Genomic DNA, 12,993 nt, shown 5'->3' with positions numbered 1-12,993 from the left:
AGTTGTGTTAGTTAGTTAGTTAGTTTTAACCAATTCACCTGGTTTGGGCTCTGGACAGAAGACTTATTGCCTGGTCAGAAGGAGACTACTCTTTTGTAACTTCTTAAGAGAAAAGAAATGCCTAGAAATAGCAGATTTGCTACCAGAGCTCACATCCCTTCCTTTGACTAAGGAAGACAGGACATCCAAAGTAAACGTTTGAGATAAATAACCCACGTGGAGCATTTTTAACCAAAATGGAATCTCAAAAAGGACAAGCACATTTAACTATAAATGACAACTCACCTGTACTATATCCAAAACCATGCCCGCTGAAACGGTTCCAAAGCCAGCAAGCAAAAACGGCACGAGTATTTGCAAGGCCATGACCCCACTGGACTCCTTCGGTAGTTTATGGGTTGTTTCCACGATGGCATCCTCCTCCCCATCATTAGAATTCTCCTCGTTTTGCAGCATGGCGGTTGTTTCTGAAGCCTCCCTTCCATCACAGTAATTGTAGTTGGCATAGTCATCATACTTTGGGCCACAGCTTGAAGGTGCGTGCCCACTGTTGCCGTGAAATGCCTGTCCCGGGAAGCTGTGGTACTCCAGGTGCTGCTCAGGTCTGGCGCTGTAAGTCTGGGCTGCTGCTGACAGCCCATCTGGCCAGCCATTAGTTTTCTTGTGCCGGTCGTCCTGGTTTTTCTGGTAAATGACTGGAACCATACTCAACAGTAAGTTTAAAAACTTATCAGACTGAATTGTATTAAAATGTAAAGTCCAGTCTACAAAGCTTCCCCCGCTACTTGGACCGCTGCTTGCTTTACTGGATACAAATCTTCCTTTACTATTAGTCATATTGTCATCGCAAACGTCCCTGTCCTCTCTGGATTCAAGCTTCATGAACTACAACAGGTGAATGAGAACCACTGGTTTTAAATTAAGACTCCATTGTGTAGAAGTATGACTCTTTTCACTAATACAAGATATTCAGTAGTTCCAGGGCAGGGGTTAGATCTGGAAAGAGAAAAATAAAATCATGTTTTAGAGATCAGATTAACTATCTTAATACTTAAGATTTGCAGAGTTAAAGGTATAAAACATACATGCTCATACTGAGGGTTGAGAACATAAATGTGTAGTGCCACTCAGCAAATGCCCAGAATATAACCCAGAGCTGACTTATTTATTTATGTTGGGGATCCATTTAGTTAGAAAGTTCAAAGTGTGCTTGCTCATCAGGTGGGTATTGTCTACACTTTAAAGGTTTTAAAAGCAAAGATGTCACTTGGATGACTAAAATGCGCCTGACCCAAGCCATGGTCTTTTCCATTTCGTCATAGGCGTGTGAGAAGCCCTGGTGGTATAGTGGTTACAAGTTGAGCTGCTAACCTCAAGGCCAGGCCAGCAGTTTGAAACCACCAGCCTCTCTGAGGTAGAAAGACACAGTTTTCTACTCTCATCCAGAGTCAGTCTTGGAAACCTATGGGCGCAGTTCCACCCCGTCCTATAAGGTCACTATGAATCAGAATCCACTCGATGGCAATGAGTTTGCTTTTTTTGGAGTTTTCATATGCACATAAAAACTGGACGATGAGAAGACTGAAAATTGATGCATCTGAATTCAGGTGTTGGCGAAGAATATGGGCTGCCAGAAGAATAAACCAGTCTTAGAAGAAACACAATCTCCTTAGGAGCAAAGAAGGCAAGCTTTCCTCTTGCTTGCTTGCTTGCTTGCTTTGAACACCTATCTCATCAATAACACCATCCCTTATAAAGGATATTATGGCAATGCAGAAGATAAGAAAGAAACGAACCAGGTACATCCTCAGAGACGGACCGGCACAAGAGCCTCAATCACCACAGGCTCAAATACATCAAAGATCAGAGAGATGGCGTGAGGCCATGCATCGTTCCTTTCAGGTTCACACAAGGTAGTCATGAGTCAGGACAACAGGATGTAAACAAACACCAATCCATGTACTAATACCCACAGTGGTACCCCATATGCCCTTCCCTGATAAAAATAGAACAAACCTAGAAATCATGTCCTATTATGATTATCATCCATTTGGACTTTCTCAATTAGTCAAGCGTGCATTCAGCTCCTTTCAGTTCCTATTTGTGTACCACGTACTTTTATGTTTGTGTTTGCTATTAAAATGTACATAGTCACAAACAAGATATATTATGTGGTCAGTTAATACTTTTTAGAGAGGCCACAGCAAACAAAACTAGAAATTAGCTATTTTATAAATTGTATCCCCTTTTTTATCTCTATTTTATAAAAAATATTGGTACATACCTCTGAACAACCTATGATAAGATTTTGCAATTATATCATCGGGTCATAAAAACAAGGATTGGGGCTTCATTTTGCTTTCTGCAACACTCAAGCAGCCAGATCACTGCAATTTTTGTCAACTACGTTAAGAATCTCAAGAGCTATATAAACTTAAAACCTCACCAATTAACCTTCAATGGCTAACGCCTCCCATTCTAAGAAAAAAACATTTTTACAAGTCCCAATAAACCAAACCCACTGCCATCAAACCCGTTCCAGTTGACAGTGATCCTTCTGGGCGGAGTGAAACTGCTCCTTAGGACTCCTGCACTGCAGATCTTTACAGGAGCAGATGGCCTCATCATTTTCCCTCGAAGCAGCTTCGGGGCTTAAACTCCTGACCTTGCTGTTAGCAGCCCAACACCTAACCCACAGAGCCTGCAGGGCTCCAAGAACCTTTAATATGCTCCATCGTCTGAGCACCTCAGCTTTTTGTTTCTCATAAAATTCACTGTTATCTCTTCTCTCTGCCCTTATCGCAAACAGCTCTTGCCTTAGATGTCCATGTTTACTCTAATACTTTCTGCTCCCCTATCATCCATCCCCTGGTTATCAAAATCAACTCAGCTCCCAGGAGAGCACACCAGAAGCTAGGAGGACACCCTGGTAGCATCTGTGCAGGCCATACACCTTGGCTACTGAAGAAGGGAGCTAGCACTGGGGAATGTTTTCTCATTTTCAAACTTTTGATTTCCTTGTTCTCATCCATTGAGCTTTCTACATTGCTTATTTTTGGTTCCTAATTGTTATACACTGACTCACACCTTCCAATGGGTTCCCCAAACCAGTTAAATTCTCTTATTCTAAGTTTCCTTTTCTCCAATCAAATTTCTTTTAAGTTTTCCCTCTTCTGCCCTTTCTATCACACTATTCATACCACGCAAGAACTTCTGCCTCATTCAAAAGATCACAATAGAAGTATGCCGCATCAGAGAAACCTACTCGAATTAATGTAGGACTGAGTATACACAGAGAAAATAACAGGCAAAAGCAAACGTCCACTGCAATAATTAGTCAATTTCCTAAGATCCATAGTTGTCTTTTGTTGTTCTATTTTAACGTTTTATTGTGAATTGGGTGATGGCTTAAAGAGCATATCATCAGCTTTACAGTCAACAATTCAAACACATTCTGTTGCCTCTCATTCATTGCAGTCCTGTAAAAGTATCAACAATTATATCACCCCCTCTGGGTATCTGCTTCCATTCCTCCTCTTTCCTAACCCTTCTGAGCTTTGTCTTTGGGTAAATGGTGGATTATTCTGAGGTGTGCATACATCAGTAGTATTACTGTTCTCCGTATAGATTGAAAAGTGAGCCATGAGGGTGAATTCAGTCCTAGAGCTGTAGGATGAACCAAAGGTTACAGACATGGGGGTTCCAACAGTCACTATAAGACCAGTAAGCCTGGCCTCTTTTAATGATGAACACACACTCTCTATCCAGGGCCTTCTAAAGTAATCCCTTTCACAGCAGTTGGTTATCATAGTGGAGAACCGTCTAGTTCTTCCGGTTTCACAGTTGTGGAAATTGATGTTTGTGTGGACTAATTGTGTAGACTAATTGTTTCCATCATTCTTTTGATTTCCATCACTGTTCTTTCCCCTGGACAGAGAGAAACCAAGAGTTTGCATCTTAGATGGCTGCTCACAGCTTTTACGATCCCAGTTACTATTCACCAAAGCAGGATGAAGAACATTGTCGTTGTGGACTTGTTATACCAATTGACCCGAGACTTTGGTCCTGAGCCCCCAGGTCCACTCTTTTCAGGTTCGGTCATGTCTCAGAAGTTTCACATATAATTTTACTTTTTATCGTGAATTAGGGCAATGTTTACAAGTGATCATAGTTCTATATTTAAAATATTTATACACTGTTCTGATGCAACCCATCCATTGCAATGTTCTCAATGTGCCATCACTTATCCCACTTTCTCCCTTGTTCTATTTCCATTCCTCCTTTCCGAAACCCCTGAACTGTGTCTTTGGGTCAATTGCTGTAGTTTGGGTCATTCACATTGAACTGCAACCACAAGGCCAACAGTTTGAATCCCCTAGGAGCTCTGTGGGAGAAAGATGTGGCTTCCTACTCCCATAAATAGTTTGGAAACCCACAGGAGGTAACTCTATCCTGTCCTATCGGATTGCTATAAGTCAGAATTGACTTGATGGCAGTGGGTTTTTGTTTTTAGTCTCTTTTATAATTTGGAGTTTTGTTCCACATTTTTTTCCCACTCCATCCTGGACCTCCTGGTATGATCCTCTTCAGAGCAGTTGGTAGTATGATCCTCTTCAGAGCAATTGGTAGTGGTAACCAGGTACCATCTAGTTCTTCTGGTTATAGACACTGAGGTTTGTGTGGTTCATTCATCAGGTTAACTAAATGTTTCTATGTATCTATTTTCATTACTCTTCTTTCCCCTGGACAGGGACAGACCAATAGTTGTGCCTTTGATGGCTGCTCACAAGCTTCCTTATACATGAAATGAAGGTGTAGAACACTGTTTTTATCAACAATACATGCCAATTGATTTGGTGTCCCCTGAGACAATGGTCCTGATGCCCATGCCCAGAAACTTGGTCCCTCAAGGTGGTTGGTTATGTCTAGGAAGTTTTCATAATTTTGCCTCCTGTGTGCTCAACCACATTCATGAATATATTTGCAACAAAAGTAAATACGCATATACACATATCCCTTGTCAAACCTCTTATCAAGCCGTGGGTATACCCCACTCTCCCTCTCCCACCTCTTCAAGTCTATCCAAGTATCTACTTGCAGATCACTACTGGTTCAGGATTTTGTGTATAACAGTATTTGCCTCTGTTGTCATAACTCTTGCAAACTTCCCTGTGTCTTCCCGGTTCCACCATTTTTTGCCAACCTCTCTTTCCCTATCACCCAAGTTAACACTTGTCTACCCTCTAGCCAGTGATTCCCTTGCTTCCTCTTCCATCCCTAGTGACCATCAAAGACTGGTGCTTGTAATATGAAAACTTTTGTTCACTAATAGTGATGTCATACAATATTTGGCCTTTTGTGGTTGGCTAATTTCACTCAGTGTAATGTCCTCCACGTTCATCCATGCTATGAGGTGTTCCAAAGATTCATCATCCATCTTTAATGATGTCTAGCATTCCATTGTATAAGGGTCCCAAAATGTATCCTTTCTTTCTTTGATGGATATTAAGGTTGTTTCCATCTTTTAGCAATTGTGAACAGTGCCAAAATGAACATGGGTATGCCTGTAGCTACTCATGATGTTATGGCTCTTATTTCTCTAGAATACATCCCAAGCAGAGGGATTTCTGGCTCATATATTTCTATGTCCAACTATTTGAGGAAGTGTCATATCGTTTTCCAAGTGGTTACACCACTTTACAGCCTCACCGGCAGTGTAGGAGGGGTGCTAGTCTCCACATCCTTACCAATATTTTTTTTTGAGAATTGCTATTAATGAAGGGGTGAGCTGATTTTTAGCTCATGGTTGTTTTGATGTGGCTAATAATTATGAGCATTTCTTCGTGTTGGTTGCCTACCTGAATGTTTTCTTTGGTTAAGTGTATGGTTATGTGCTTTACCCAACTTTTAATTGGATTGTCTTTTTTGGGGCTGTTTAGTTTTCCATATGTTTTAAAAATTAGTCCGTTGTCTGATGTCACCGCCAGAAATGCTTTCCCAGTCTGTGGGTTCTCTTTATATGCTTTTGGTGAAATCCTTTGATACATATCAGTATCTAATTCTTAGGAGGTCTCAGTCATCTAGTGTGGCTCTGCTATTTCTGTGTTTTCAGTTATATTTGATAGTGTATCTACACTATGCATTAGGGGCACTGAATTTCCCTATTTTTTCATTGGTGATTTTTATAGTTCCAGGTTTTATATTTAGGTCTTTGATCCAGCTTGATTTTTTTTTGATGATATGGTGTGAGCTACGGGTCCTGTTTCAAATGGTTAGCCCGTCTTGCCAACATCATTAGCTAAAGAGACTATGTCTTTCCCATTCATGTTTCAGCCCTGCATCAAAGGTCAGCTATTCATAGGTGGGCAGTTTCCCTCCGGGTTCTCCATTCGGTTCCATTGGTCTTCATGTCTGTCACTGGGCCAGTGCCAAGTTGGTTTGACTACCGTGGCTGTGTAGTAGGTTTTGAGAGTGGGAAGGAAGGGACCACCTAGTTTGTTCTTCTTTAGTAGTGCTTTGCTTTGAAAGTTAAACGAATCCACTTGGTTTCCCACTACTGATTGCCGTATGGCAGAGGTCACACTTTATGTTTCCTGTGATTTTTAATATACAACTTGGCTCTCAAACATAAAAAATCAATATGGCAATGTGAGAGAAATCTTCAGCATTCCAAATGTGTTACTACTGCTGCTTGGCAGAGTTACAATTCATGGGCGCCAGTTATGTAGCTAGGGAAAAAAATATTTTTTTTGAGTACACTATGACTCTCTTTGCCTCATTTCTTCTAGTTCACAAAGGACCCCAGGGCAACACTTCTAAGAAATGAAAGTAAACTCAGTCAGTAACTGCCTCAGGGACTTTATAAAGTTTAAGTCTCAAATTGGCCCAAACAACAGTTGAATTATACTAATTTACACACTTTAACCTGTAATTTTATTATCATCATTCAGCTTATTTAGAAGCCTCTGAAAATGAAATATTACCTCACAAAGGAGCCATGGTGGTGCTGTAGGCTAAGCCGTGGGCTGTTAACTGCAAGATCTGCAGTTCAAACCCACTCGCTGCTCCATGGGAGAAATATGAGACTATCTGCTCCCATAAAGATATCCAGTCTCGGAAACCCTAAGGAGCACCATCTACTCTGTTCTACACAGGGTCACTGTGGGTTGGAATCAACACACATTGAGTTTGGTCAGTGCATGCTACCTTACAAATGCCATCCTTCCTATTAAAAGGCTCACCTCCAATATAGAAAGTATCTTCTTTTTTGAATGAAATACACAGTTAGATCCTAACAAAAAGCTGAACTTCTTTGGTTTAAAGGATAAACATTCTAATCGAATTCAGTAACTCACAGAGGTTTCAGCTAGGTAATAGGTAGGAGTGCTCAACAATCAGGTTGGAAAAAATAGGAGAAAAGTGAAAGGGCAAGTAATTGCCTTATCAGTAACAATGAACTGCTATAAAATCGGTGACCTTGGTATCTATTCTCTGCACACACACAAAAGCTTCATATGAGTCATGGACATGATTCAATCGACCGATGGCCTAAAGCTAATTCCACAATGCAGTTTCTAAGACTGCCCCCACGTACAGAAAAGACTAAGCCTGGTGATGCTGTTGGGTAAGCATTGGGCTGCGAAAACAAGGTCGGAAGTTCAAACCCAACAACTGCTGTGAGGGAGAAACATGAGGCTCTCTACTCCCATAGAGATTCATAGCCTCAGATATCCTAGATAGGGTCGTTGTGAGTCAGAATCCACTTAACGGTCGTAGGTTTGGTTTTGGTTTTTAAAGTTTCTATAAGCTTAAAAGACAGCACATAACTCATTTATGCCCAGAGGGGCAGTATTGGGTATCAAAGATCCCAGTACAATTGAAAAATTGTACTAAGGATCTATAACATAATGTATTGTATAATATGTATATAGAATGTACATTTATATATATACTTATATATAATAAAGATATTGTACTGAGATCCTCACCCCATCTCTAAGTGACCTTTTTCAAATAAAATTAGACTGATGCAACTGATTTTGGTCTCTGTTTTCTGGTTCTAAATATAAGCATTTCAGATTTATAAATGCCAGAGAAAAGTTAAGGGGATGTATTAAGTATGCTTTATTCTTATGTAGGAGCCTGGACTGCTAACTGCCAAGGTCAGCATTTGAAACCACCTGCCACTCTGAGGGAGAAAAAATGGGGTTTAAATTATCAAGGGTTCATGAAGGAGGGGGAAAAGTGAGGAGCTGATACCAAGTGCTCAAGTAGAAAGCAAATGTTTAGAGGGTGATGAGAGCAACAAATATAAAATGTGCTTGACATACAGTGGATGGATGTATGGACTGTGATAAGAGTTGTACGAGCCCCCAATAAAATGATTTTTTTTAAGTTACACTCTTTGGTATATGAAAGTGCTAAATTAACTTATAAAAACATCACCTACACAACTACTTATTTTAAAAAACAGATGTGAAAAAATCAGTAGCAGAGAAAATAAAACTAGGAATACAACATTAAGGTCAATAAACTGGTAGGATTTGAGTAAAAGTAGACTTTCACATCTTTCTCTCACTGCACAGCTGGCAGGTTTGAACCACTGACATTTTGGGCAGCACACAAGTGCTTAATCACTGTACCACCAGGGCTCCTTACAAAGGAACATGAGAAATACTTAGAAATGACAGCTACGAAAGCAGTCTACTTCTGTAGAGATGACAGACGTGGAACTCCACTCTGCAGTACAGGGTCACTGAGTCAGAGCGCAGTCGAAGGCAATGGGTCTGGCTCGGGTGTTATTTGACTTTCTGTAGGGAGGGGAGATTAGGTGATCAGGTAGTGATGTTCTTTGCAGTAGATACTTTTTGTTTTGTTTTTCACCACCTCAGATTTCTCTCTCTCTACACTTTTTGGGGGGGTTGTTACGTGTGTGGGTATGTATGCAGTACACACCAATGTGCATTATATGCAGATACACTTCGCCATGAACATGCACTGGCCCACATATGCCGTCATATACACAGATATGCATCCATCTCTACCTACATAGGCACACATCTTGTTGGCTCGACTGTGGTTGCATACTTGTATATGTTACGGCATTTACTGAAATTACCCTTTTTGTGTACTTCTTAGGGTTTCTATTTTCTTTGGTCAGGTTGTGCCCACCACCTGTACTGGGTGTTGCCTTTCCCATCACCAAAAGTAGCAAGTAACTGCTACCTACAAAGTTATTCTCCCCTGACATATCCCTCCCATCCCTGGTCACCATCAAAGAATTTTTATTTCTGTGTGTATATCTATTTGCTGACTTTTGATAGTGGTGGCACCATATGATATTTGTTTTGTGGATTCCTCGTTGTTCATGGTTGCATAGTATTCTATCATGTGTGTGGACCACAATTTGATTATCCACTCATCTCTTGATGGGCACTTACTGGTAGGTTGCTTTCCCCTTTCTACTCCTGTGAACAGTGCTGTGATAACAAGGGTGAGTGTTTATGTCTCTGCTCTTTTATTTCTAGGGTGTGTAGTTAGGAGTGGGATTGCTTGATCATAAGATATTTCTATTTCCAACTTTTTGAGGAAGCATCATACTGTTTTCCATCAGTGACTGTACCATTTTACAATCCTATTAGCAATATATATGTGTTCCGGTGTCCATTCAACTGTACCAGAACTTGTTGTTTTCTGGTGTTTGGTTCATTGGCATTCTGTGAAAGGTTTCTGGAAATTGATGAATTTTACTTCTGTTTATGTAATCTATTTGGTTCTTTGGACATATTTATTCTGGCAACCTTTTCTCAGTAGGTTTTATTGGTTTAACTTTTAGTTGACTCACTGATTTGTTGTTCATGTATTCTTCCAAATCAAGCAGTCTTTAAAACATTCTCTATTAGTTTTGGAGGTGGGAGGTACAAAAGCATGGGGACTGAGACTTTGGGGGTTATCAGCATTTCAGATACATAGAAATTAATATTCAGAACCCATACAAAATTTTTTCTGTTTTTTTCCTACTTTGACTTTTAGCACATCCTTATATACTCAGAGTTCCATTTTAAAAATACAAACCCTCTTCTGGGACCAATCTGAATCTTTGTATAATTAAAATGAGAATTAAAAATAAAAGCTTCCTGAATTTTAAAGTGCAAAAAGGAAGTCAATGTGTCACAGTTTTAAATAAAAATCTTTTTAAGAAAAAGGGGAAAATTAGTTGCCATATGTTATCATTTTTATTCTATTTTTAAGGCTAAAGATGTCACAATTTTTCTGACTTATCACATAGACCCTGATGGGTTATAAAATGGGCTGCTAACTGAAAGGTCAGCGGTTTGAAACCACCTGCAACTCCACAGGGAAAAGAAAGCGGCTTTTTGTTTCTGTAAAGATGCACCAGCCTTGGAAACCCACGGGGGCAGTTTGACCTGTCCTACAGGGTTGCAGTGAGCTCATTTGAGTCTCGCACTTCAATATTTGCTCTGAGTCCTTCTGCTATTCTTCCATAGCCCTTCTCTTTCCCCTGTCCCGGTCCTGAAGCAGCACTCTCATGCACAAGCAGGCCACACAAATGACATTACTGTCCTTTACATGGTGAAGCAGGCTGGCCAGGACAGCTCCTGTAAGAGCAGGAGTCTTCCTCAATCATGGGTTTCACCACCGTTCTTCTCTGGGCCTCCTTCATCATGGCCCCACGGAGGGAATGAAGTCAGCTCCCCTCCCTCCCTCCCACCCCACAGCCGTCCTTTCCCTGACGAGTGCTCCCTGGTACACCAAGCTCTGAAGTCCATGTGAGAGCACTCAATGGAAAGGCCTACATACAGATCAGGAGAGTTACAGGCACAGGCTGTTCCGTAACTCCATTACCTCACCATCAAATTGGAACAATGGCCTCACTCTATCAGTATCTTTACTCCCTGCAATCAAATCTCTCCTCTGTCCTTTGGACAGAGTTGAAGACATTTTTATTCAAACACCAGTTAAAAAATATTAAATTTTTTAAAGGACCCATTTTCTACAGAATTCTAAGTGTACTTTTTCCTGTTCAAGTTAAAACAAGTCTCGAAGCCGTCCAAAGACCAGTTCAGCTAGTATTTTCTCATTTAAAAAGTCCCGACTTCCCTTCTTTCCCAGAGCATCTGAAATTCTCTTCTAATATCCCCTCTCCCGCTCTCAGAAGCAGTATGTATGCAAAGTAAACAAACAAAACAAAATGAAGCAAAGAAGCTAAGGGTAAACAAAAGCTATTTTCCCTGGAAAGTCATCATATACACAATCACTGATGACACAGTGGGATATACGGTGACATCAATATCTTTTTTTTCCTATACATGTATACAAATAATGCCTAACCCTAACCCTAACGGGCACACACAGTCTCCTCTTTTTCTAAATCTCCCTGGAGCACTAAGGTTCATCCTATTTTCTTTCCTAGTTTCCTATTTTGAGTCAACTAAAAGTTAAACCAATACAACCTACTAATATTGCTAATAGTTAAGAACTTTGCTCAAGTTAAAGTACTTTTGCTTAAATCCTGCAATCCTGGCTTTTACTACTTACGGTTACATTGCTAGTGAAGGAGCCACAGTGGCATGGTGGTTATATGTGAGACTGATAAGCACAAGGTCAGCGGTTCCAACCTACCAGCTTCCCCAAAGAAGGATACAGCTATCTGCTCCCAGAAAGATTGATAGTATTGGAAGCTCCTCATGGGGCTGACATGTGTCAGATACCAACTCAATTGTGGTGGGTGTGTTTGTTTTTGGATAGTTATTGCGAGGTTTAAACTACTTAATACATGCGGAATTGTTAGAGCAGTATCCTGGACTTTTAATAGAGGGTAGCTAATATTATGGTGAATAAATTAAAGGTTTGGAGCAACTTCTGCATTTTGACACTGATAAGAAATGCAATCAAGGTGCAGGGATCATTAGTGAGGATTGGAATGTGAAAGCTGGGACAAAGGAGGAGGATACTGACTGCCCTCGAGTGGATTCCAACTCATAGGGGCTGATGGGTCAGAGGGGACCTTCTCCTATGGGTTTCATTATGGGCATAGAAAGCTGCATCTTTCTCCCTCAGAGCAGCTTGTGAGTTTTCTGGTCTTTATTTTTAGTAATTTTATAAGGGACTCATACAACTCTTATCACAATCCATACACATATCAGTTGTAAAAAAGCACATTTGTACATTCATTACCCTCATCCTCAAAACAGGTTTTTCTGTTCTTGCTGCTAGCTCTTCAACATGTTGCTGGAGATTACATGATAAATCTTGCAATACCAGCAACTGATTCACTGCAAATACCTTTTCAACAACACAAGCATGACTGTACACACAGACTTCGTTGGCATGTACAGGAATCAAATGACTACTTATGTGGAAAGAGACAATGAAGAAACTCAGTATCAGCAGTAAGAACACAGCCAGGGGTCAACTTCAGAACAGACCATCAATCTGCTCATGAAAGTTCAAGTTGATGGCCCAAAAATATCAAATGGGAAGCAGATGCCCTCTTTAACAAATGGTGCTGGAAAAAATGGATATTTACCTCCAGAAAAATGAAGCAAGACCCTTATCTCACTCTGTGCACAAGAATAAACTCAAGGTGGATCACAGACCTTGAAGTTAAACCCCAAACTATTAGGGCCATCAATGAGGGAATTGGAACCAACTTGAGAACTTTGGCACAGGGAATACATACGCTATCAGAAATAGGGAAGGACACAAACACAGAGGAGGCACAAATTGACAATGGGATATACTGAAGATAAAACACCTGTGTACATCAAAAGAATTCACCAAAAGAGTAATAAGAGAGTCCACAGACTGGGAAAGCATCTTTAGCAATGACACATCAGACAAAGGCCTTATTACTAAAATCTACAATGCTCTGCTAGCTTTCAAAAAGAAAAAAACTAATTGCCCACTTGAGAGGTGGGCAAAGGACCTGAACAGAAATCCGAATGGCCAACAAACATATGAGAAAATGTT

General features: G+C 40.5%; 1 protein-coding gene across 2 annotated transcripts in view; it reads right to left on the bottom strand.

Moving 5' to 3' along the window:
• The window catches only part of SLC41A2 (solute carrier family 41 member 2), a 153,743-nt gene that overhangs the window by 133,086 nt on the left and 7,664 nt on the right, over window positions 1-12,993 (bottom strand). For both annotated transcript variants that reach the window (XM_045292162.1, XM_004700338.4), the window contains exon 2: window positions 286-996. In XM_045292162.1, coding sequence (XP_045148097.1) covers window positions 286-882 — 597 coding nt within the window. In that variant the 5' untranslated portion in view covers window positions 883-996. The remainder of the gene's footprint in view (window positions 1-285; window positions 997-12,993) is intronic.

This window comes from Echinops telfairi, unplaced genomic scaffold (genome assembly GCF_000313985.2).
Source record: "Echinops telfairi isolate 266 unplaced genomic scaffold, ASM31398v2 ScPeMD7_2;HRSCAF=8, whole genome shotgun sequence".
NCBI classification, from domain to species: Eukaryota; Metazoa; Chordata; class Mammalia; order Afrosoricida; family Tenrecidae; genus Echinops; species Echinops telfairi.
The sequence above is the reverse complement of the archived record's forward strand: the minus strand, read 5'-3'. Positions and strand labels throughout refer to the sequence as shown.